We start from the raw sequence: 24,980 nt of genomic DNA on the forward strand, positions 1-24,980 counted from the left end.
ACTTGCCAATTAGCCAGATGAATGGCTATGCGATCTATTTGAGTTTTTTGGGAAGAGGACACATGGGACCAGAAGGGTATAACCAATAGGTTGCCAAATTAGGAGATCATGAATATTAAATGACCATGTATATTTAATAACTATAGATATTTAGTCTTATGCATATTTAGTACATTACAAATATTTAGCACTCAGGGTCATCATAAATATTAGGTATTTCTGGGCTCTTCCATCCTTCTTTACCTGTATTTTACAGGCACATGTTCTACTTGCTAACTACTTATGTTATACTAAACCATCCCATGAATTCTGCCTATGAAAACCATACTTTTTGCTTACTAGCTACTTATTTCTACCTAAACATCTTAAGATAGTTTGTTAATGTTTGTAAACTACAAGCTTATTCATTTACTAGCACTGAATATTCTCAAAAGCATGCAGATTATAGAGCACTGTCTGATAGGTGAATTAGGGGAGGAGAGTCATGGATATATCACTAAACGCTTTAGTTCTCTGAGTACGTCAGTTCTGGAAAGTCATGGTGGTAAAGCGTAACACACACAAGTCCTGGCCTCATGGTGGCTGCCTCCCAAAGTGTCTAGCTCCTATTCATTGTTCTTGCTGAATAAGGATACTAGTGATATAGTAACAGGAATCACATGTATAGAGCTACGATGTTCCAGGCATTTTTCTAAGCACTTTCACATAAATTAATGCTTCACAGGAACTCTACAAGGTAGGGACAATTTTAACCTCATTTTTACAGAGGACGGAGAACATAAGATGCATACGAGAGAAGTAACTTGCTCAATATCAGCAGCAGAAGTGACGGTATAGCCAGGAATCAAACTCAGGAAAGCTGGCTCTAGAAACCATGCTCTTAGTCACTGCAGTGTGAGTGCAGAACAGTGTCAGCCCCTCATCTGCACACTGCTTTGGCTGAACTCAAGTGGAAATGCCTTATAAACACTGTTAAGTGTAAAATATTTGAAAACTAAAGATGCTTAGGCTGAATGTTGTTAAGAAACTAAAGTGAAGGTAGAAATGCATTAATTTCTATTAACCCGTGACAAGGCCGTTGTTCAGGAGGGTCTCTTATAATTACCTTAATTGCAGGACGGATATGAAGAGCAGAAGTTCAAAATGGTAGAATTTCATCCAGTGCTAGCACAGTGAAGTAGATATTCTTAAGAGATCATTCAATTTGGAAGTGTTATGAGGGAAAAAAATTACTTATCTATACAGATATTAAAAATATATAATAAAAATGGAACATCAACACACACAACCACTTCAGATTTGCCAGATATTTGACACAAGATTTACCTGCCTATTCACTTACTCCATAGTTGGGAAGGAAAAAAAAGCTCTAGCAGCATGACCAGGTGAGTGAGATTGGAGGATGTCACACTCAGAGGTAGACATTTTAAAATTCCTTCCCTTAAGCTATATACTTTTGAATGCTTATGGCAGTGGCTTAACTTCCATTACAAGTAACTGTTTGGGTCATTCCATTGAGGCAGAGCCAAAGAGTGGAAAATGACCAACATCAGCCAAGGACTTGAAAACAGATGCTGGCTCTGCTCTCATTGTATGGCCTTTGGTGGGTCTGTGAGCCTGACTTTGGGTGTGTTCATCCTGCAGAGCTGGTGACTGTACCCCATGCTAGGGAGTCTTCTCACTCTGTGAGAAGAGTGGAGCAAGGAAGGAAAAGTGCTCTGTACAGTGTCTGGCATACAGTAGGTGCTCAGTTAACAATAGTGGACTCTGAAATATACATTTTGTCAAAAATCCCCTTTGGAGATGAGATCTTCAATTTTGCCCATCCTGGATTCCTATTTGTCCTCAGAATGCTGGTGGGGGATCAGGGGAGCAGGGTGGGTTGGGAATTGGGTTCGTGGCTTAAAATAAAATTATCTTGAGAAAACACAACATTTTGTTTTCAAGGGTTTCCAAAAAAAAAAATCTCAAGCAGTGTCTCGGAAATAAGTGCTTCTTACGAGAGCACGTTTTAAGGCACAGCTGAATGCAGAATCGTCGGGAATGGATGAGAGTGGGGAGTAAGATCTGGTAAAAAGCTGTCTATACCTACTTAATAATCCTGACAGATCAGAAAGCCAAGATCCAAAAGTCCGTTTAGAGTTTTACCAAGATCCTAATTTTATAGAATGAGAAACTCTGCTGAGTCTCACCAGTTCATCTTACTCCTGCCCGCTTTCCCCGGGCCACTAGTTAATGATCCCCATGGGCACTAATCCCTGCAGCCAATGAACCCAAACAAACAGGCCTCCTGGTCCCCACACAAGCCCAAACACTGCACATGGCATCAGACTCCCCAGTAAGCCTTTGCCCAGGGAAGGCTGTTGCCACCACAGGGGGCCTCCTGATTAGCCCCCTCACTGGGGGGCTCCCTCAGCTTCGGCCACGAGCTCTCCTCATAATTAACCTCTCTTTTTATAACTAGTGGTTCTTACAACTGGGCCTCTAATGTAGTGCAGTCAGTACTTCACCCTGAGGGCTTCTTTCCTCATATGAAACCAAATTGTTTTTTAAAAGAGTCTTTCTGCGGCACAGCAGCAGCCTAAAAGTTGCTTAGAAAGCTGATGGGAAAGGCTTTTATTGCTCTGAGGATAGTCCCACTCGACCTGTGTCTGATTTCCTTGTTCTTCTTCCTCTTTATCTTTTTTTAACCAAAAGAATCAAGTTCATTCCCATTTAAGTGTGTTCTGTGATTGCAAATGTGCCCTTTTGGTGTTCCTGGGACTATCTGACTGTGGGTTGCTGGAAGCTGGGATTTCAGAGAACTTCCAACCTGAGAGTGACATTGTCTTTAGGAAGCCTTGAAAGACAGAGAAGCTATATTGCCCACTTGTGAGTTCAAGGACACATTTATTGAGGCTAAAGGACAAGGGCTAGAACCTTCCAGTAGACAACTTGCTGATAAATAATCCCCACCAGAATGCCAAATAAATAAAAACAAAAACAAACATGCAAATGAACAAACAAAAATTCCAAAATCCTGAAACAAGAAAGAAAATGAGTGTGGCCTGCTGGCAGGAATGTAAATTGTGCACCCACTGTGGAAAAAATATGGAGATTTCTCAAAAAATTAAAAATACAACTACCATATGATCCAGCTATTCCACTTCTGGGTAATTATCCAAAGAACACAAAAATACTAATTCAAAAAGATAAATGCACCCCTATGTACATTGCAGCATTATTTACAATAGCCAAGACTTGGAAACAACCTAAATGCCCATTGACAGATGAATGGATAAAGAAGCTGTGGTATATATACACAATGGAATACTACTCAGCCATAAAAAAGATGAAAGCTTGACATTTGCAACAACATGGATGGACCTTGAGGGTATTATGCTAAGCAAAATAAGTCAGATGGAGAAAGACTGTATGATTTCACTCATATGTGAAGATAGAACAACAATAACAACAACAACAAACAAACACATAGACACAGAGAACAGATTGGTAGTTACCAGAGGGGAAGGAGGGAAGGTAGGAGGAGAGTAAAAGGGGTAAAGGGTGACATTTGTATGGTGACGGATGGAAACTAGACTTTGGGTGGTGAACACAATGTAGTCTATCTATACAGAAGTCGAAATATAATGATGTACACCTGAAATTTATATAATGTTACAAACCAGTGTTACCTCAATAAAATAAATAAATATATTTTTTAAAAAAAGAAAATGAGCATGGCATTTTCCAACTCTATTTGTAAGAGTAATCGGTTTGATGATAATCATAATGAGAAGAGCTAACATTTATTGCCAACTGAGGCCATGCCAGACACTCTTCTATGCACTTGATAATTGTTCCTTCACATAATCCTCAGGACAACCCTATAAGATGGAAGCTATTAGTCCTATTTTACAGATGAGAACACTGAAGCGAACACACAGGAAGCCAAAAAGTGTCAGCATATGGCCATGAGCTGGCTCCTGGCCATGCTCCAGCCAAGTTCCTACAGTTGCCTGTGTAAGGATGTCCTCTGAGGGCCAGTCTTGGGTGACCTGCTGGTCTTCCTGGCTGTATGTGGCAGCTGATGCTATATTTTCTATTGCACAGCATTATAGCTCCAGGAAAGTTCCCCCTTCTAAAACCACATCTCCAGGCTGTTCTGTCTGAGCTTCTCAACCCAGTTGGGCTCTAGATACAAATCCTGCAGCTATGTCAAAGCAGAGGGTGTGTAAGAGAGAGCATCTTTCACTGAGCATGCACTGGGCTCTTGCAATGTGAGACTTTTCCATCTCGGGGACACAGAGATGGAAAAGTCAAGGTCCTTGGACTCAAAGACTTCATAATCTAGTGGTGGAGACAGAAGAGTAAACAGACCATTTCAATACATGTAACAAATGTTATTATAATAGGTACAAATAGCACTTAATTTGTACCAGGCACTGTTCTTAGCACTTTTCATACATTTTTCTCATTTAATCTTCCCAACAATCCCATTAGTAGTTGTTGTTAACATTTTGCAGACAAGGAAGTGGATGCAAGAGGCTACATGACTTAGCTGAAGTGGAAGAGACAGGATTCTGAGTCCAGGCAGTCTGGCCCTAATCCTGCACTTTTAACCAAGCTGCGCTGTGGCCTCTGTTCTGATGGAGGCAAGCACAGAGGACTGTGGGAACACTGAGGAGGGACACTCCACCAGGCAGGGAGGGGCTTTTCCAGATGAGGGGGCTCCTAATGTGGGTGATGTGATCCATAGAACCCACTAGTCCATGACTGGACAAGACATGAGTTGGGGGAAAAGTAAAATGTGGTGCAGGCACATCATGGAGTATATGCTGTGGACAGAAGCCATGGGCTAGCAACATGGCAACATGGATATAGCTTATGAACATCAGACTGAGTGGCAAAAGGAAGACACAGAATGGGACCTATAGCCCAATGTCATGTGTGTAAAGTAAAAGTGCATGCACACAATATACATTATCTAAGAACACATGTGAAGAAAATACTATGATTCCTATAAAGCAAAGTAGAATGGTTGCCTTTGGGAATAGGGAGGAGAATGGGAGTGGAGAAGAGGAATAAGAGGAAATAAATAAAGCCAGAGATGCATCATGATGATAGTGTGCTGTGAAATGAAGAGAATAATTAAGTCAACCTCGGGCCCCTGAGAGAGGAGGAGGGAGAGGAGGAAGATGACCCTTATGAGTGTCTGTCAAGCATTCCTTTGGGAGGATTTGCCCCTTCCTCCTTCCTCCCACAGGGTGTAGCAGGAGACCAAGTTGCTTTCTACAGTGTGATCCCACCCACTTCTCATCGTTCATTGGTTCAGAGGTGGGCACCTGACACAAGCTTGTCCAATCAGATCACTTCTCAATAGATGCACTATGGCTGAGGGTTAAGGGAAAACTGGAGCCAAAGTCGATTCAAATCCTGCCTCCACCATGAGCCACATGACCTTGGGCACATAGCTTAGCCTCTAAGTACCTGGGCTATCTTGTCTGTAAAATGGGCAAATATACTACCTGCTTATAGGATTGTGTGAAGATTTAATGAGTGAATGAAATGCACATACAGTGTTTAGAACAGCGCCTGCCACACAACAGGAGCTCAATAAACATTGGCCATAATTTTTTCCCAAAAACTTGGGAATTGAGAGACTAAAAAGGCTTTATCTGGGTGGCTGATCAGTGTGCCAAGGAGTAAGTCACTTTCAATTGCATAGAGAAGCCTCGTTCTTTTATCCCCATAGGCCATAGAAATATCATCATTTTATATCATTTTTGTGAGGTGAAAAAGGTTGGGAAGCACTGCTGAGCAGGAATCAGTCTCTGGTTCAATTCCTGAAGCCTCACTGTGTCCAAGACCTTGAGTTCACATGATCCTTCAGTATTTTTCCATTCCATCTCTTATTTTTTCTGAAGTGAGTTTAAATGTATTTCTGTCACTTACCTACAGAATCCTGATTAAGAGGGTCATAATCACAGTGAAGACCCCAAAGCCTCTTAGCTTGTCTCAATACATGGTAACTTCAGTGGTGTCTTCCTCACCATGAAGAGAGTGAGTCAACCTCAAGGGCTGATTACTGAGTTAAAAATTGTTGAAAAACAAGTAGAAAATCATATATCCCTCCCTCTGCCATGATCAATCCCCAGTTCACACAAATGGTAATGTACCAACCTCAGCACACCGGATTTACACAGAATTTTCTAGTGTAATAATGCATTTGGGATTTTTGTCAACTTTAAATATGTTGGTAAAAGAAAGAGTTCCTGCCCTTCCTCATTTACCTCTATGCTGGTAAGTTCTATTTACTATTTCCTAATAGAATGTTTATACAACTGTTTCAAAAATAATCATTTTCAGTCTTTAGAAAAGTTGCCCAAATCTTTCCTGGAAATTCAAACTTGCATATCAAACAGATAAATGATGGATTTAAATTTTCTAGAACAAAAGTACCTAGAAGAGAATGTGAAAGTGTCTCTGGAAGGAAGAACAAACAGAAAACCTTCCCTGACCTTTGGCAGTCAGAGGATAGTCAACAAACTGATTTAGGCAATTTCACCACTTTGAAGGGTTTCAAAGAAGACTGATTTCTGTTTGTTCAGCCGCCATTTGAAAGTGCAAAGATCCAGGACATCAAAAGCTTTATCTGAGCTTTTGAGTGTGTTTGTGAAAGCGCTAGTATGTCATGGAGGCAATTCTCAGAGATCTGCATCGTGGCAGCTTTTATGTGTCAGTTTGGCAGGTGCCATCTGATCAAGGGAGTGGTCCTTCCCGCATACCAAGCGCCTTCCACACGCCTTCCAGAGGCATGCCAGAGGGAAAGGAAAACCAGCCATTTCCTGTGAGGGGGAGTCAGAGGCAACCAAAGGGGTCTATAAGGACTTCCTGAGGATGTTTAGTCAAATTACTACTGTGGCTGAAAGCTTGTGCTGAAGCTTGTACACTTCACAAGTAGCACTATTAAATCTTTAGAATCATAAAGAAGCCCAGTTGCCCTTTAGTAGGAAGTATGACTTCAGTACAGTTTATCCGAGGGAGACAGTCCAGAGCTGAAATGATACTCCAGAGTATCAGGGACCCATACTCCTTCCTGTTTGCTTCTCTGCCATGTGTGACTTCCATTCCCAAGTTAACTTCATGGTCCAAGTCTGCTGCTGATGCTTCAACCTTCCAAGAGGAATGAGGATAGAGGAGAGGAGCACGCCCATACCCGCAGCTCCCCTTAAGGAGACTTCCTGGAAGATTCTCATGCCACTTCCAGTTATAACCCATTAGCGAGAACTTACTAACATGGCTATACCTAATTACAAGGTGGGGTGGGAGAATAGAATCCAGCTAAAATTTAGGGGTGCCGTTACCATAAAAAAAGGTAGAATGGATTTTGAAAGACAATTAGCTGTCTCTGCTCCATCATCCTTCAGGACTCAGCTCAGATGTCCTCTGTAGAGAGACCATCTGAGCCCATCCTGTCAATAGCAGGCCTTCACCACTTACTCTTTCTCATAGAACCTATTCAGTTCCACCATAGGAATTATCTTGTTTATTTGTATATTTTTACTTTTTATGGTCTTGCTCCTCCACTAGAACAAAGGTCCTTGAGTGCAGGGACCTTATCTGTCTTGCTGCTCACCACTATACCCCCAATGCCTTGAAGTGCCTGGCATTTGGTGGAAACTTAATAAATATGTGGAATGAATGAATAAATCATGAATGAGGGTCCTTAACAGAGAAAACCAATGTGACATTGAGGCTAAATGTATACGCTCTGGGGTTAAACTGCTTTGACTAAAATCCTGGCTCCACCTCTTATTAATAATGTGACTGTGGGCAAGTGACTTGTCTAAGTCTTGACTTCTTTATTTGTGAAAACGGAGGCAAGGGCTTTTGGGAAGATGAAAAGAGTTAGTACATATGAAGTGCTATCTCTCTGCCTATTGGATAGCAAACACTCAATAAATGTTAGTCTTTATACATGACCATCAAAACAATTATTATTTTTGTTATTATTGGGATCTAGCTAGTCCAAAGATTCAAAGGAGGCTTCCAGGAGGAAGGGACCTTAGAGATGAGTCCAATAGATCGGTAGGAGTTAACCAGATGAAGAAAGGGTAAGGCAAGAACATCATAAGGAGAAGGAACCACATGTGCAGAGGTCTTGGGGCAGGAGAGGATATGCTGGAAGAACTAGAACAACGCCAGTGTGGCCAGAGTGAAGAGAGAAGGAGTGATATATAACGATTACTAGAGAGGAAGGCATGGCTAGAGCATGCAGGGCTTCCATATTATGAACTTTATCCTGAGTGCAGAGAGAAGCTACCCAAGGGCTCCAAGCAGGGGAGTGCATAATCAGATTTGTAATGTATAAATATTATCCTGCTTGCAGTATAGGGAGGGGATTATCTCATTAAAGTAGCTTCCATGAATGGGAATCTACTGTATTTGCACTTTCAAATGCAAGTCTGCTCCTGATGTTTGTGGGGCTCTGGGGCAAGGAGAGCACAGATCTGAAGACCAGCCCAGGTGGGCTATTCTTGGGCTTCTTGGTTGTGAGAGAGAAACTTTTAGCTATGCCTAAATATTTAAAAGTTATATAAAAAACTAACAAACTGTTAAACTAAATGTGTTCTAGCATCCTCCTTTGACAAATATACATTCATGATGACTAAGTCAGAAAAATATCAGAGATATTTTGATTTTGATATTTTGAATTTAATTATTATTGCCCATGCCTGGGTATTTATTATTGCACCAGTCAGGTTTGGATGATAATAAAGACATACATAATTCACAATTGAATATATATATATTCCATAAACATTATTTTTCTTGTCTTCAGTTCAGCAAAATCATGAATTGTGTTCTTATAATCCAGATTTTTCACATAATTTGTCTTCTGCTGAAAGTAATGCTTGAAGGACTAAAAAATAAAATGCATGCGTATTCAAAGTATAGAAAATTTGAATTTATTTACTACAAATGTAAATTAAAGTATATGTAAATAATTAAAAACATTTTTGTGTGTGTGTGTATGAGGAAGATCAGCCCTGTGCTAACATCTGCCAATCCTCCTCTTTTTTTGCTGAGGAAGACTGGCCCTGGGCTAATATCCATGCCCATCTTCCTCCACTTTATCTGGGACGTCGCCACAGCATGGCTTGCCAAGCTGTGTGTTGCTGTGTGCCTGGGATCCAAACTGGTGAACCCTGGGCCGCCGCAGCGGAGTGTGTGCACTTAACTGCTTGTGCCACCGGGCCGGCCCCTAAAAACATTTTTGTAGATGTTTTCAAAAAAAGTTATTTTTCTTCTAAAATATTCAAAATTAATTATTGAATCCAGAGTAGCTAGTCAAGAAAGAGAAATAAAAGGGATCCAAATTGGAAAGAAAGAAGTAAAATTATCTCTGTTCACAGATGACATGATCTTATATGTAGCAAACCCTAAAGATTGCACAAATAAACTGTAAGACCTAATACACAAATTCAGCAAGGTTGCAGGATACAAAATCAACACACAAAAATCAGTTGCATTTCTATAAACTAACAATGAACAATTTGAAAAGGAAATTAAGAAAACAATTCCATTTGCAACAACACCAAAAAGAATAAAATACTTAGGAATAAATTTTTTTTTTTTTTTGGGAGGGAGATCAGCCCTGTGCTAACACCCATGCCAATCCTCCTCTTTTTTGCTGAGGAAGACAAGCCCTGAGCTAACATCTATTGCCAATCCTCCTCCTTTTTTTCCCTTTTTCTCCCCAAAGCCCCAGTAGATAGTTGTATGTCATAGTTGCACATCCTTCTTAGTTGCTGTGTGTGGGACGCTGCCTCAGCGTGGCCTGACAAGCGGTGCGTCAGTGCACGCCCGGATCGGAACCCAGGCTGCCAGTAGTGGAGTGCACCCACTTAACCGCTAAGCCACGGGGCCGGCCCCAACTTAGGAATAAATTTAACCAAGGAAGTGAAAGACTTGTATGCTGAAAACTACAAAATGCTGCTGAAAGAAACTGAAGACACAAATAAATGTAAAGACATCTGCTACGGACTGAAAGTTTGTGTTCCCCCAAAATTCATATGTTGAAGCCCTAATCTCCAATGTGATGGTATTTGGAGGTGGGCCATTTGGGAAGTAATTAGGGTTAGATGAGGTCATGAAGGTAGGGCCTTCATGAAGGGATCAGTGCCCTTATAAAAACAGAAAGCGACATGGGATCTCTCCATGGGCACACATCCAAGAAAGGCCATGTGAGTGCATGTTGTGAAGGAGGCTGTATACAGGCCAGGAAGTGGGCCTTCACCAAGGACCAAATCTTCTGGCACCTTGATCTTGGGCCTCCCAGCATCAAGAACTGTGAGAAATAAATGTCTGCTGTGTAAGCCACCCAGCCTGTGGTATTTTGTTACAGCAGCCTGAGTTAAGACAACATCCTTTATTTGTGGATCGAAAGACTTAATACTGTTAAGATTTCAATACTATCCAAAGTGGTCTACAGATTCAATGCAATCTCTATCAAAATTCCAATAGTGTTTTTTGCAGAAATGAAAAATCCATCCTTAAATTCATATGGAATCTCAAGGGACCCCAAATAGTCAAAACAATCCTGAAAAAGAAAAAAGTTGGAAGTCTTACACTTACTGATTTCACAACTTATTATAAAGTTAGAGTGAATCAAAACAATGTGATACTGTCATAAAGACAGACATATAAATCATTGGAATAGAACAGAGAACCCAAAAATAAACCCTCTGTTATATGTGGTCAAATAATTTTCTACAATGGTGCCAAGACCATTCAATGAGGGAAAGACAGTTTTTTCAACAAATGTTGTTGGAAAAACTGGATATCTACATTCAAAAGAATGAAATTGGACCTTTACCTTACACCATCTACAAAAGTTAACTCAAAATGGATAAAAGACCTAAATATAAGAGCTAAAACTATAAAACTCTTTGAAGAAAACATAGGAGAAAAGCTTCATGATGTTGGATTTGGCAATGGTTTCTTGGATAAGACACCAAACGAATAGGCAACAAAAGAAAAAATAAACTGGACTACATCAAAATTTTAAAATTCTGTGTATCAAAGGACACAACCAAAAGAGTGAAAAGGTAACCCATGGAATGGGAGAAAATATTTGCCAATCACATCTCTGATAAAGGGCTAGTATCCAGAATATATAAAGAACTCCTACAACTCAATAACAAAAAATAATCTGATTCAAAAATGGGCAAAGGACTTGAATAGATATTTCTTCAAAGAAGATATATACAAATGACCAATAAGCACATGAAAAGATGCTCATCATCTTCCCTAATCATTAGGGAAATGCAAATCAAAACCACAATAAGATACCACATCATACCCATTAGGATGTCCAGTATCAAAAAAACAGAAAATTACAAATATTGTTGAGGATGTGGAGAAATCAGAAACTTTGTGCACTGTTGGTGGGAATGTAAAATGGTGCAGCTACTGTATAGTGGAAAACTGTATGGTGGTTCCTTAAAAAATTAAAAATTGAATTACTGTATGATCCAGTAATTCCACTTCTGGGTATAAGCAGGGTCTAGAAGAGATATTTGTATACCCATGTTCATAGCAGCATTATTCACAATAGCCAAAAAGGGAAACAACCCAAGTGTCCATCAACATCGATAAATAAATGGATAAACAAAATGTGGTATATACATACAATTGAATATTGTTTAGCCTTAAAAAGGAAGGAAATTCTAACACATCCTACAATATGGATGAATCTTGGGGAATTATGCTAAGTGAAATGCCAGTCATAGGGCAAATACTATATGATTTCATTACATAAGACAACTAGAGTAGTCAGATTCATAGAGACAGAAAGCAGAAGGGTGGTTGCCAAGGGGCAGAGGGTAATGGGGTGTTATTGTTTAATATGTACAGAGTTTCAATTTTGCAATATGAAAAGTGTTCTGGGGATGGATGGTGGTGATGGCTGTACAAAAATGTGGATGTACTTAATGCTACTGAATTATATACCTAAAAATGGTTAGGATGGTAAATTTTATGTCATGTGTATTTTACCACCATTAAAAATAATAAGAAATTAACTACTGAATTAAAGAGAAATATAAATTATAATTAATGAATATAAAATTTTTAAATAAAAATATTTAAATAAAGAAAACATTTTCTATTTAAATTTAAGAATGCTTGTATATTATTAATTTTACAAAAATAAAACTATTTTCAATTCTAGCATGAAATGTCCATTTTGTTACCAATTTAAGTTATGGATATTAAATTTAAAAAGTGTTATGCCTAGGCCAACAGACATCAAATTTATGAGGAATATAAATTATTTAATATCACAAATATTAAATAATGCAATATGCCACCATGTACGACTGTTGCAAATACCATGCTTATTCAGGAGTACCTTAAGAACCACAAATTGGAACATGATGAGAATCCAAAAAATAGATGCTCAACACTTCTGGGTAACAATACCTCATTATGCAAGAATCTATTGTATTCAGGCTCTCTGAGAGGAAGGATTTGACAAGTTAATGAATTTGTCTTTTCTTCTTGAGTACTTTTGTTCCTCAAACCTTCTTCGTGCTGAGGCAGTGTCTATGTTCACAACATTCAGATGAAGTCTTCTCTCAGAGGCAGGCTCTGAGCAGCAGCATTTCTCTGGAGCCAGAATGGTGTTAGCCTGAAAGTGGATGCTTACAGTCGTGGGTCATGCTCTGCCAGCCCTGAGTGTCAGATCCCTGGTGACAGAAGCACCCATATAGTCTTTAATAAATTTGTTGTTGGTGTGTGTTTGTGATATGTGGGGACCTCTAAGAGCACAAGACCCCTCTTTCTTAAGCCAAAGCATGGTGCTGTTCAAACCCCACTTTCTATTCTTTGAAGTGAAAATGCACCAGTTAGACTGGGTCTATCCACAGTGTGAAGGATAGAAGGGTCACTATCCAGAGAATTTATATTTGTTTGAGGGGGATATTAAGGTTTGAATTTTCTAGATTTCAGCCACATTTTATCAGTTCAGTGACCTTGGAAAAGTTACTTGTGAGCTGTATATCCAAGCTTTCTCGTCTCTAAAATGGGGATTAAAATAGGACCTGTCTTATTGCATTGGGTGAGGATTAAATGAGAAAATGCATGCAAAGTTCTTAGGAGCATAACTGGCCCAGGGTGGGTATTAGCGATAATGGTGAGATGATTTGGATGGCAAGGCAGAGCTTGGGGAAAATTCATATTCCATTACAATCTAAATACCAGCCAGTGGGATAGACTGGCTGGTATTTAGAATTAAAAGAACTAATTGGATGGGAGCATAACTTTATCAAGATCTAAGGCAAAATGTTCTTTAAATCGGAAAGAACAAGGCTTTCTGAGGTACCATCAAACTCATAGATTGTTGTATGGCAGCTTGAGCAGACCCGGAATGATCACCAATGATATTAAGAACGTCAGGTTCTCTGAAGGACTTGACCACTCAGGATCTGCTGCAAAAGTGTTTATCTGTCAAGTTTCAGGGCCACAGCAGGGCCCTAATGTCCAGGGAAAAGGTCTTTGCCTTAAGTTGAGTAACTGATTGATTGAAAGACCTGATTTGATGAGAGCTGAGTTCACCTGTCTCATTTTGTGTACAGAACTGCATTAACCATTGCTTTCCAGCATTCCTTTGCTGAACTGTGAGGCATATAAGGGAGAGAAAAGGAGGAAAAAAAGACAATTCAATGGTAATTTCTTTCTGCTCCAAAAACAGTCTTGGGTTTTCTGGTTTAACAGAGAATTGAGAAGTAAGCATACATCATTAATTTCTACGCAAAAAACATTCTTCACTTCAAATGGCAATTAGTGATAACATTTCTATCTCGTGTCATGATGAGATTTTTATGCTAATCATCACATAGCAGTAAATTAATCATTTGGGCACAGTTAGAGAGGATGTATATTTCATGAGACAGATATAGATATCAAGATCTGTTTGATATTTACTCAAGGTAAATGGGAAGCATCTCAAATTATTATGAAGGAAGCATACTGAGCAAACAGGACTGCATGGCAACAAAATATATACAGTAGAGACACATGAGGATTTTGAAAACACTCTTGGTGTCATTAGTGTAATTATTGTGAGGAAGGTGGAACACTCCGGGGAACTTAAATTCCAAATCATTCATAGACACACCAGAACCCTCAAAACCACATCTTAACAATGTCAAGGGCAAAATCAGCAATTGACTTCCCTTTCATCTAATACTCTCCTTTTTCTGTTATAGGCTCCATCCTTTTCACATTATACAATATTTAAATGGATTTCTCTCCTCAATTTGCACTTAAGTCTACTCAGCCAAATGAATCAGAAAAGCAACTTGACCCTAAAGTCAAATTGGAAAGCTGCAGAATGCACAGGAAATAGGCCACTGCTCAGATGATACACCATTTCTTAGCAGATGAACAGTTCCTTTTATAGCAATTTATGGAAAATAAGAGAATTGTACTTCAAAACACCTATAGCTGTAGTTATTCAATAGCATGTGCCAGGCTCCACAGCTGGCTGGGAGACCTAAGCAGTTATGATGTGCAGGTAGAATTGTCACAAGAAAAACTCTATAGACTCCTCTCTTTCTTCATATTTCTTCTTCCATCCTTCTGCTTTCCAACTCCCATGTACTTCTCATATCTCCTCTATCAGTGCTACTGACAACCACACTCAGCGACACACTCCCCCACCTGCACATATTCACATTGTCCCGGACCCAGTCCCTCCACACTCCTCCAGGAAGGCAGCAGTAAATGGCCCAGTTAGGAAACAGGACATTTCTGCTATCATTTGGCCCTAGGTAATTTTTTTTTTTTTTTTTTTTGGAGAAATAGACAACCTTATGGGGAAAGTCAAAGCAATGGGATAAGATCTGTTTCCTCAGAACCACTTCTAGGATATAGGCAATGGGAATACAATGCTAAGCCCAGTGCAGAAAGTGGGGGTGGAGAAAGAATTTAGTTTCCTGGAGGGAATAGGTGGGCGCAGTGACTCAGGAGAAGGTTGGTGGGGGAGAAAATGAGTTTTGCCAACTGGTGGGAATTTGAGACTAGAATACAGCTTTGTGATAGTTTTCCTCTTTCAAAGTTGCTCTGAAGTTTAAAATTCCGGAGTGAGTGAGGAGGGTGGGGGTGGTAATGAGTGGAGAATACAAAGTGGAACTTAACTTTGGGCTCCACCCTCACAGGGACGATCTGAAGATGTTGCTCAGGGCTGACAAGCAGAAAGCACAGTAGCTCCAAGTCAGGGAGGTGGAGCTCGTGAGTGTGGCTGTCTTCCTCGTGAGAAGTCCTTCTCTGCTGATCTTGAAGAAAATGGAAGCAACTAGTCCATAAATGCTCCATTTTAGGAAACAACAAAGAAGCAACCAGTTAGCTCATGAGTTTTTAGAGCTGAATATAAAACTGGATATATGCTTCCTAGAAAGCAACCCTTGGAACTAAGAATGCTTACCAGATAAACTATGGATTATCCTTGGGCTCTGATAATTCATAGATACCATGAATTTTAGCTCAGTTTTTGGACAGTTCATGAAATCCCTGAGAATCTACATTACCAAATTGGAATCAGGTAGTGAAAAAAGAATGAATCAAAATGTACAAAATGTAAAAAGAATATGAGTGTATACTTTAGACAAGTATTAGTGACTTGACACCACTTCTGACCAAGAGTAACAGTGATCAGACTTGTCTTTATGTATGAAATAATTAAAAATCCAAATAAAATGTATGAAACAACATGTTCAAGAGACCAGGCATCAGGAAATGAAGGACAAGAGTGCTCAAGAGACAGAAAACATATGAGGTGAGCCCTATGATGGCCCTAGCTTACCGCCTTGAGGGAGTTTCCAGTTGCAGTGCAGGGAAGGGAAACCTGAGCAGAGCCCAGTGACGACCCTGAGTTGAAGAGAGGAATCTGAATGTCCGGGGAGGCCAAGGCAGCTAGAGTTCACAGGACACAGTCCCAGAGAGGAGAGAGCTTCACAGAGTGACAATGCCAGAGATCTCAGAGGGTCTCCCCACCCACCCCCCCAGGCCCTCAGCTGAGTCTTGATTAGTGCGTGCGTTGGAGTAGACTATCAGAGGCTGGGGAAAGAACCAACGGAAAGGAATAGAAGAAACAACACTAAGAGCTCAAAGAAGGACAGAAATAGTTCATTCTCCCAGTCAGAGAGGAAAACCTCATAATTGATGGGACATTAAGTGGAGTACTCAAAAGGGTTTAGCCTCAGTAGTGGGGCAAAATTAGCCCTACACTAAACACTGCTGTAGCTCCACCTCATAGATCTTGGTTAAAGAATCAGGATGGGCTATGTTTCTCAACCTAGCGTGAACCTGAGTGATTGGATTTTGGATTGAGTTGGAAGACCTCCTCCTGTAAACTGCATGATCAATATTACTCAGTCAAAAGATCTTCTGTCTCTCCAGGGCTACTGTAGTAGGAATTGTTACCCTTGTGGCTTACTTGGTGGTGCCTTCCAATCCAAGTCTCCATTTATGGCTACTTGTCTCCTTTGTGAAGATAGGAAACAAATGGTACCACCTAAAGCACAACTGTGATGAAGACCTCCCACTCTGGCAGTTTCCACATTTCCTGCCTAATCCTGTTCTCCCTTGAGAGAATTCTAAGACTTTCACACTGACACTCAGTTTAGCTCTCCCTAGGAAGAGAAGAAGGGATAAATGGAAACTGAGAAATGGATTTGTCATAAAATAGAAGTAGTTGACATTCCCCAATCAGAAGACATTTACTGTGGATCTACTATGTTCTGGGCACTGTTCTTGGTGCTTTCAGATATGTTTCAAGGGACTGTGCCCTTAAATTAGGGAAATGATTCAATCACTTGTTTTCAAACTACAGTATTCCCAACAAAAGACTCTACAGAGGAGGTATGAGGTGGGAGTACAATTTAATTATTAACTTAGAGATAATTGTTCTAGTATTTATTGAAAAGTATGCTTTTTTTTTTTTTTTTTTTGCTGATCTTCTATATCAACCTGGTCATAAACCAAATCTTCATATGTGTGTGTGGTTCTGGATCTGGACTCTCTGTTCTGTTCCATTGGTCTATTTTGTGTGTGTGTGTGTGTGTGTGTGTGTGAGGAAGATCAGCCCTGAGCTAACATCCATGCTAATCCTCCTCTTTTTGCTGAGGAAGACCGGCTCTGAGCTAACATCCCTTGTCCATTGGTCTATTTATCTATCCTTGTGCTAATGCCATGCCATCTTAGATACTATAGGTTGATAATAAGTCTTGACATCTGGCAATGTAAGATAAAAAATCAGTCAGAATCCACTGTGGTGACAAAATTCCCACAAAATTATCAGTGGGTTAACATGATACAGGTTTATTTCTTGTTCATGCTTCATGTCTACTATGGACTATGGGTGGACTGGAAGTTCTGCCATGCCTGGTCATCACTCTGGATCTAGGCTTCTGGAACAGGCACTATCTAGAACATTGTCATCTGCCACTGAAGGGGAGGAAGAGAATTCCTCTACCCTCTCGGGCCTTCTGGCTGGGCTGAATTGACATGAGACAGAATAACAACAGGAGAAAATCAAACAAAGCTTTGTAACATGTAACATGGGAAAGACTCAGGAAAACTGAGCAACTCAGCCATCTGGCCGAGGTTGTCGTCTTAAATAGCATCTTCGGCTAAAGACAAAGGAGGATGTTGGGGGTAGTGGTTTGGGACTTCAAAGAAGAGAGAGGCAATTCACAAGGAAATGGAAAAGCAAATGTTTGGTAAACAGAACTTTGAGAAGGATGGGCTTAGCAAGGACCCTCATAGTCTACCGATAACCAGAGTTATCTATGGAGATGGCCCGTCCTGGGGACAGGCCTTTTATCTTAAATTCTTTTAGGCAGTTAGGGGGAAGGCCAAAGTTTCTTTCTGAGTCTTTTGTTCTTAAAAATAATCAAGCCAAGGCAAAGAGACACATTTTGGGGTGGCCAATTTTGATCCCCCACACCATGATGAGGGAAAAAGAGAGTGTGGCATATCATGCACTGGATCTTAAGATCCAGAAGTAACCACTTCTGCTTATATTTATTTGCCAAAAGCCCATGGTAATACAAAATTACAAGGGATCAGATGTAATCTTGCCTAGAAAGAAAATGGAAAATATTTGGCAATCACATTAGTAGCTACTATGATCCCCTACTTTTAAATATATTAAATATTTCAGGAATGTTTGGGTATTCTTAGTCATTTGTCATCCAATTACATTTTAGAATCACCTTGGCATATTAAACAAACAAACCAAAATCAAGAACTCAAACCCCAAAAATCTCATTGTGAAATTTTGATTGAGATTGTATTGACTCCATAGATAAAATCTGGGGACATTTTTACTATTGAGTCTTCCAAAACATGAACATGGCGTATTTCTCCAATTATTTAGTTGTACCCAAATATATTTCAATGACGTTTTATAATTCTTCTCTAAAAGAATGTTTCACATCTTTTTTGTAAAATTCATTTCTAGATATTTTATATTATTTGATGCTAATGTAAATAGTATCTTTTTGGTTGCATTTTCAAAGTATTTGTACAGAAATGCTTCTCATTATACTTATTGATTTCTTTTCTTGAGTAACTTCCTTAGACTTTATTTTTAATTCTGATTTTTTTTGTAGATTCTTTTGGATTTTCTACATAGGCAATCACATCTATCTACAAATAAAAAGTATTTTTTCTTCCTTTCCATTGCTGGTACTTATCCCCCCCAGCCTTATTGTTGTGGCTAGGACATCCAAGGTACTATTGATGAGAAGTAGTTCCAGTGAACACCCTTATCTTATTCCTTATCTTAAAGGAAACATTTTTAGTATTTTATGTTATTATGATATTTCTTTACCTTTTTTGTTGATTTTTTTTAAATCAGGTTAAGGATGTCTTTAATTTTTATCACAAATGGATTTTGGATTTTATATGACTTTTTCTGCATCTAGAGATAACTGGATAATTTTTCCCCTTTAATTTGTTAATGTGGTGAATTACATTAATAGATATTCTAATGACAAAGGAATCTTGCATATTTGGCATAAACCCAACTTTGTCATCATGTGTTCTCTTTTTATTCAGTGATACAGTTTGTTAATATTTTATTTAAATTTTTTTCATCTATAATCTTGAGTGAAATTGGCTTGTGATTTTTCCATACTGTCTTTAATCAAATTTTAGAATCAAGATGAATTGAGAATTAGTCCCTCTTCTATACTCTGAAATAATTTTGTAAAACTGAAATTATTTTTTTATTCAAAGTTTGGTAGAACTTGCTTATAAAACTGTCTGGCCCAAAGAATTGGGGAGGGGTGGTATTTTAAACTAGTGACTCAACTTATTTAATGTTTCTAGAGTTATTAAGACATTAAGTTTATTCATCAGCTAACTTAATTTACATTTTTTAAGAAATTGGTCCATTTATTCAAGGTTCCAAATTATTGGTGTAAATCTTCGCTTAAGTATTTTTAGCAGTATTTTCAAAGAACCAACTTTTGGCTTTGTTGATCCTATTGAATGCTTGTTGTTTGTTTCACTGATTTCTACTCATATTTATCATTTATTTCCTAATTATTTTTTTGGTTTTATCCTGCTACTCTTTTTTCTTCTTAAGTTGAGTTCATTAATTTTTTTGCCTTTTTATTTTTAGCATTTCCAACTTTAAATTTGCCTCTAAGAAACTGCTTACCTGCATTCTACAAGTTTTGATATGGAGTTGGTTTTTTTGTGTGTGTGCTATTATTCAGTAAGAGAACTGTTTTAATTTCAATTATGATTCCTTCTGTGACTCATGGGTTACTTAATGGTCATTTCTACATTTCATTAAGTCATTTCTTATTTTCCAAACTAATGAGATATATTTTTTAGTTGATTAGTGCTATTGTGGTTACTGAATATGGTATCAAATTTGTTGAGCCGTTTTTTTCTCATTCCATTTTTTTGGGAGGGGATTGTTTTGTTGTTATAACCTCTACCTCTATTTTTTGTGGCTATCTCCCCAAATTTAATATTCATACTTAGCAAAGCCTAAAGTGAGACAGTACATTTATTATCTTCTAGAGTAATATAAGGACCTTAGAACACTAATTCTTGTAATTTCCTATTTTATTTATATGCTACTCTAGCCAAGTATCTCCTTTCTTTTCAAATACCACATTATTATTGTTTTATTTAGTCCATGTTTGTTTAAAATAATTACCACTTTCTTTGCTCTTAATTTCTGTTGAGCTGTTAGACTGAGGTAATCAATTAAGACAATGAGCCAAACTGAAATGAACAATCAAGCCTTTATTACTTATTTATGGAGATAGTATAAGCAAGAGGCAAAAACAGGCACCAGATCTCCCATGAACAGCCCTGGGCAAGGGTCAGGTCAATCAGCTAGATGGAGGGGAATCATCTCACTGCGGAAGAGCTCTGAACAAAACATTGTTCAGAGCCCTGACATTTTATGGGGAGTCGGGGAAGGCTAGGGAGAGGGAGAGGGGAAAGGGCCAGAAGTGGAAAAGGACTGAGTCAGTGTGGACAAAAGTGTCTTAGTCGAGACCCTCAATAAGGAGGCCTCCGAATGGAGGTGTCTGGGCTAGGAATACAGATACGTGTATGATCATGGTTGGCCAGATGTCCTGAGTCTTTGATTGCAACTCCCTTCAGAAGACTATAATACACTGGCTGTGCACCAAGCCTGTGTTGGGTAGCCTTCCCCCAGGCCTGCCAGGCAAAGCCTTCGTAATTGCCTATAGTTGGGCCTGAAAGATCACACATAGATTTTTGGTGTGGATAATACCTTCACTTCTTGTTTATTGGTCTTTATTCTAGGATCATTTAATTTTGCCAGGAGCACACATTTTCAAATTTCCCTTAATGAAGGTCTACTTATGGTAAATTCTCAGTTTTAGTTTATGTGAAAATATCCTTATTTTGTTCTCATTATGGAAAGATATTTTTGCTGAGCATAGAATTTTTAAGTTGATAATTGTCTTAGCATGTGGAAGACAGCATTTCACTGGCCTGCATTGTTGCTATTATTAAGAAGTTATCTATTATTAATTGTTGCTCCTTTTAAGATAATCCATCTCTTCTCTCCTGCTTCAAAGATCTTCTCTTTGTCTTTTGTAGTCTGTAGTTTCTCTATAATATGTCTTGGTGTAGATTTCTTCTCATTTATTCTATTTGGGATTCAGTGGGTTTCTTGATTCTGTGGATTGGTATATTTCATTATTTCTGGAAGTTTTTCATTTATTATTTTTTCAGATAATTCTTTGTCCTATTTTCTCTTTTCTGGAACCTTGATTAAACATATATTAGATAATATATAACTCTATCCTTCATATTTTCCACATCTTTTTCTTTCTGTGCTAAATTCTCATTAATTTCTTCACTATTATCTTTCAGTTCATGAATTCTCTCATCTGATTTTCAAATTTCACTTGCTATAGTTTACATTTCTACAAGTTCTATTCTGTTCTTTTTACAATATGCTTGGTCACTTTTTATAGTCCTTTGCTCTCTATTCTATTTCCAAGCCCTTCTTTTACTTTCTTAAACATAAGGACATAGTTTAGAAAATTCTCAATCTAAAAATTCCAATATGAGAGGACATTGTGGGTTAATACTGCTGTTTTCTTTTTTGGTTTGCTCTTGCTCAGAATGCTACGGTTCCTGTTTTTTATTTTTAATTTTTTTCACTTTTGACTATGAGTTCATATTTTTTTTCTTTTCTTTTTTTTTTTTGTGAGGAAGATCGGCCCTGAGCTAACATCTGCCAATCCTCCTTTTTTTGCTGAGGAAGACTGGCCCTGGACTAACATCCACGCCCATCTTTCTCCACTTTCTATGAGATGCCGCCACAGTATGGCTTGCCAAGCGGTGCGTCAGTGCGTGCCCGGGATCCGACCCAGTGAACCCCGGGCTGCCGCAGCGGAGTGTGCACACTTAACCGCTTGCGCCACTGGGCTGGCCCCATGAGTTCATATTTATTATAACTTTATCTGTGGGAATTTCTTTGGACCCTCCACTCATTACTTATTTAATAATGGTAATTTTCCTTGCATTCTTCAGAGTTATTTTTAGTTCACCATTGTACTGAGGTATACAGGCACACCTCGTCTTATTGCACTTCACTTTATTGTGCTTCACAGATACTGCGTTTTTTACAAGGCCCTCCACCAGGAAAAGATTATGACTCGCTGAAGGCTCAGATGATGGTTAGTATTTTTTAGTAATCAAATATTTTCTAATTAAGGTATGTACATTATTTTTTAAGACATAACGCTATTGCACACTTAATAGACTATGGTATAGTGTAAACCTATCTTTTATATGCACTGGGAAACCAAAAAATTTGTGTGAATCACTTTATTGCGACATTCGCTTTACTGTGGTGGTCTGGAACCAAACCTGCAATATCTCCAGGGTATGCCTGTAATCCTTTGGGGTCTCAATTTTATTGGGGTTCTCTAGTATCCCTAATGTGGTAGGCTCTGGGATTTGTCTACAGTCCCCTGAGGTCTGAAAGGCTGTGAAAATGGAATTTAAGTTCAACACATTCTGCAAATCTTCTCAAAGAGAAAGCTGGTTTAATGTTCTGTGTATCTCTCTTGGTTTATGCCTTCATTTAAGTTTTTTGTCTAATATTCTTTACCTTTTAACCAGTTTCATATATTTAAATGGTGTTTCTCAGATGTTATCCAGTACTTTTAGTTGTCAGTGTAAGGGTCAGTCAGAGTACCAGTCTGCTGCCTTGCCAGAAAGGAAGGACCTTACTGTGTCTTTCAATCCTTTTAATTATTACCAATTATAAAACTGACACTTTGTCGTCTTCTGGGAATCAATCACATGTATATTAGACCACTTGATATCCAATTGCATGTGTATTAGACCATATATATATTAGATCACAACTCCTGGATGATCCATTCTAGTGTGTCTTTGTTTTCCTTTACTCTTCCCTAAGTGTTTTAGTTTGGATAATTTTTATTAACCTATTTTCAAGTTCATTGATTCTTTCCTCAGCCTTGTCCAGTCTGCTGATGAGCCCAACAAAGAAATTCTTTATCTCTGATGTTGTATTTTTTATTTTAGCATTTTCATTAGACTCTGCTTTATAGTTTTCATCTCTCTGTTGAAATTCTCCTTCTGTTCATGTATGTAGTCCACCTTTCCCACTAGATCTTTAACATATTAATCATAATTACGTTAAAGTCCTTCTCTGATAGTTCCAACATCTGGGTTCTCTCTTAGTCTGATTCTCTTAATTTCTTAACTCTTGACAATGAGTTCATTTTTTCTTGCATTTTTTTGGTGTGTCTTGTAATTTTTTTTATTGAATACTGGACATTATGTGTAGAAGAATAGTAGCCATTGCTCCCAGAATGGATGAGGATCAATGTTTTTGCTCTATAGAACCCTATGAATATTATTTAGCCTCTTTGAGCATCAATCCTGTTATCAGCAAAATGTGAATAAGCCCCAACTTCATAGAAATATTGTGTGAAATAGATAAAACATAAATGTAAAATAGTATCATTTATCTTGTGTTAGACCCTAGTACTCATCTGTAATAACGCAACTGGATTATACATACTTATTTTTTTCCCCAAATGCTGACATTTTTCTCCGTTAAAAAAAACTATATCTCATTTAAAAATTTCTAGTAATGTAAAAATGTAAAAGTTAGAAAGCCAAAAGCCTCTATATATTCAATGAAAACCACCCTACAATTGTGTATTCCTCTACTCCTTCAATAAACAACATAAAACAACAAAAAAATTGGTGTCACTGTATTTGATTTAATGTTATCCATACACACATAAAAATCAGAGGTGTTCCAAAGATTTATGCAGTGTTTACTTTCCAAATAGAAATAATATTTTTTACAGGTGGTATAAAGAAATGTCCCCACTGTGATCCCTACCATACGTTGATCCTATGTGGGGGTGGAGATCATTCCCTACCCTAGAAACAGAGAATTTGGAAAGTATCAAGAAAGATAACAGAAAGTATGGATTAGTGTTGTGCTTTGAAAATGGATCAGGCAAAACTGTTAGGTGAAGAGGGGCTTCCTGAAGCTGCAGACTCAGGATTCCTGCCCAGAAATGACAAAAGTGCCTTCTTTCTTGTTCTTGTTAAGACCTGGGCAGCATTTCTTCCATGTCTGCAATGACATAAGAGACAACGGCCCAAACAGCAGCAGCAACATTCATCTGCTTTGGATCCATGACAGTCATGGTGTCTCCATGGGAGTGATGGAAGAAGAAATATTTATATAGGTCATCAAGGAGACTGGCTCCTGGGGAGAAAACAGGAAGAATTCTTAGTGAAGTATTTTGACAGACATTGCTGAACAGCTGCTCAGAAACCATTGTCACTCCTTCCTGCTTGTTCTTGCCTGCTCTTACTGTACAGGCTAGAATGGCAAAGTAATTACTTTCCCAGCCTCTCTTGCAGCAAGAAATGGCCATGTGACACCACTCTGACTACTAGGATACGAGGAGCAGGCTGTGGGAGAGTTCTAGGAAAGCCTTTTCTTTGCTGACAAGAGAGTCAGGAAAATGTCCTAGGGCTGCAGTAAAAGTAGATGAGAAGTTTAGAGCTGCATGGGGCAAAAAGCCCACACACTGAAAATGGCAGAGTGGAAAGACAGAAGGAGCCCGGATTTAGAAAATATTGCCAGCCCACTGAACAGGCTGTCTACTTCTGGACTTCCTGCCACATGAAGGAAAATAACCTTTCATTTGCTTAAGTAACTGATATAAATGTCCTCTTTATTTATAAAAAGACAGTATCTTTTTTGTATCTGCAAGAGTGCAAATTATGTACCTTCCTGGATACAAAAGAAAGTCAATACTCCTTTGCTCAAGTTTTTCTTCTCAAATCATTCATTTACTTCCCATGAAATTCCCCAGCCACCTCCAAGGGTGCCAGCAGGAGTCTGTACCCCACTTGAAAGC

At 38.6% G+C, this 24,980-nt stretch overlaps 1 protein-coding gene across 4 annotated transcripts in view; it reads right to left on the reverse strand.

The window, feature by feature from the left end:
• The window catches only part of CPQ (carboxypeptidase Q), a 583,418-nt gene that overhangs the window by 86,986 nt on the left and 471,452 nt on the right, over positions 1-24,980 (reverse strand). The window contains exon 8 of one of the 4 annotated variants that reach the window (XM_087447609.1): positions 13,487-13,662. The exons of 2 other annotated variants lie outside the window; for them this stretch is intronic. In XM_087447609.1, the coding sequence (XP_087303735.1) occupies positions 13,502-13,662 (161 nt within the window). In that variant the 3' untranslated portion in view covers positions 13,487-13,501. Of the gene's footprint in view, positions 1-13,486; positions 13,663-23,799; positions 24,320-24,980 lie in introns of those variants that run through there. One more of the 4 variants, XM_087447608.1, reaches the window with a different exon arrangement.

Source organism: Ceratotherium simum, chromosome 23 (genome assembly GCF_057802395.1).
Source record: "Ceratotherium simum simum isolate JZ-2026a chromosome 23, ASM5780239v1, whole genome shotgun sequence".
Classification (NCBI taxonomy): domain Eukaryota; kingdom Metazoa; phylum Chordata; class Mammalia; order Perissodactyla; family Rhinocerotidae; genus Ceratotherium; species Ceratotherium simum.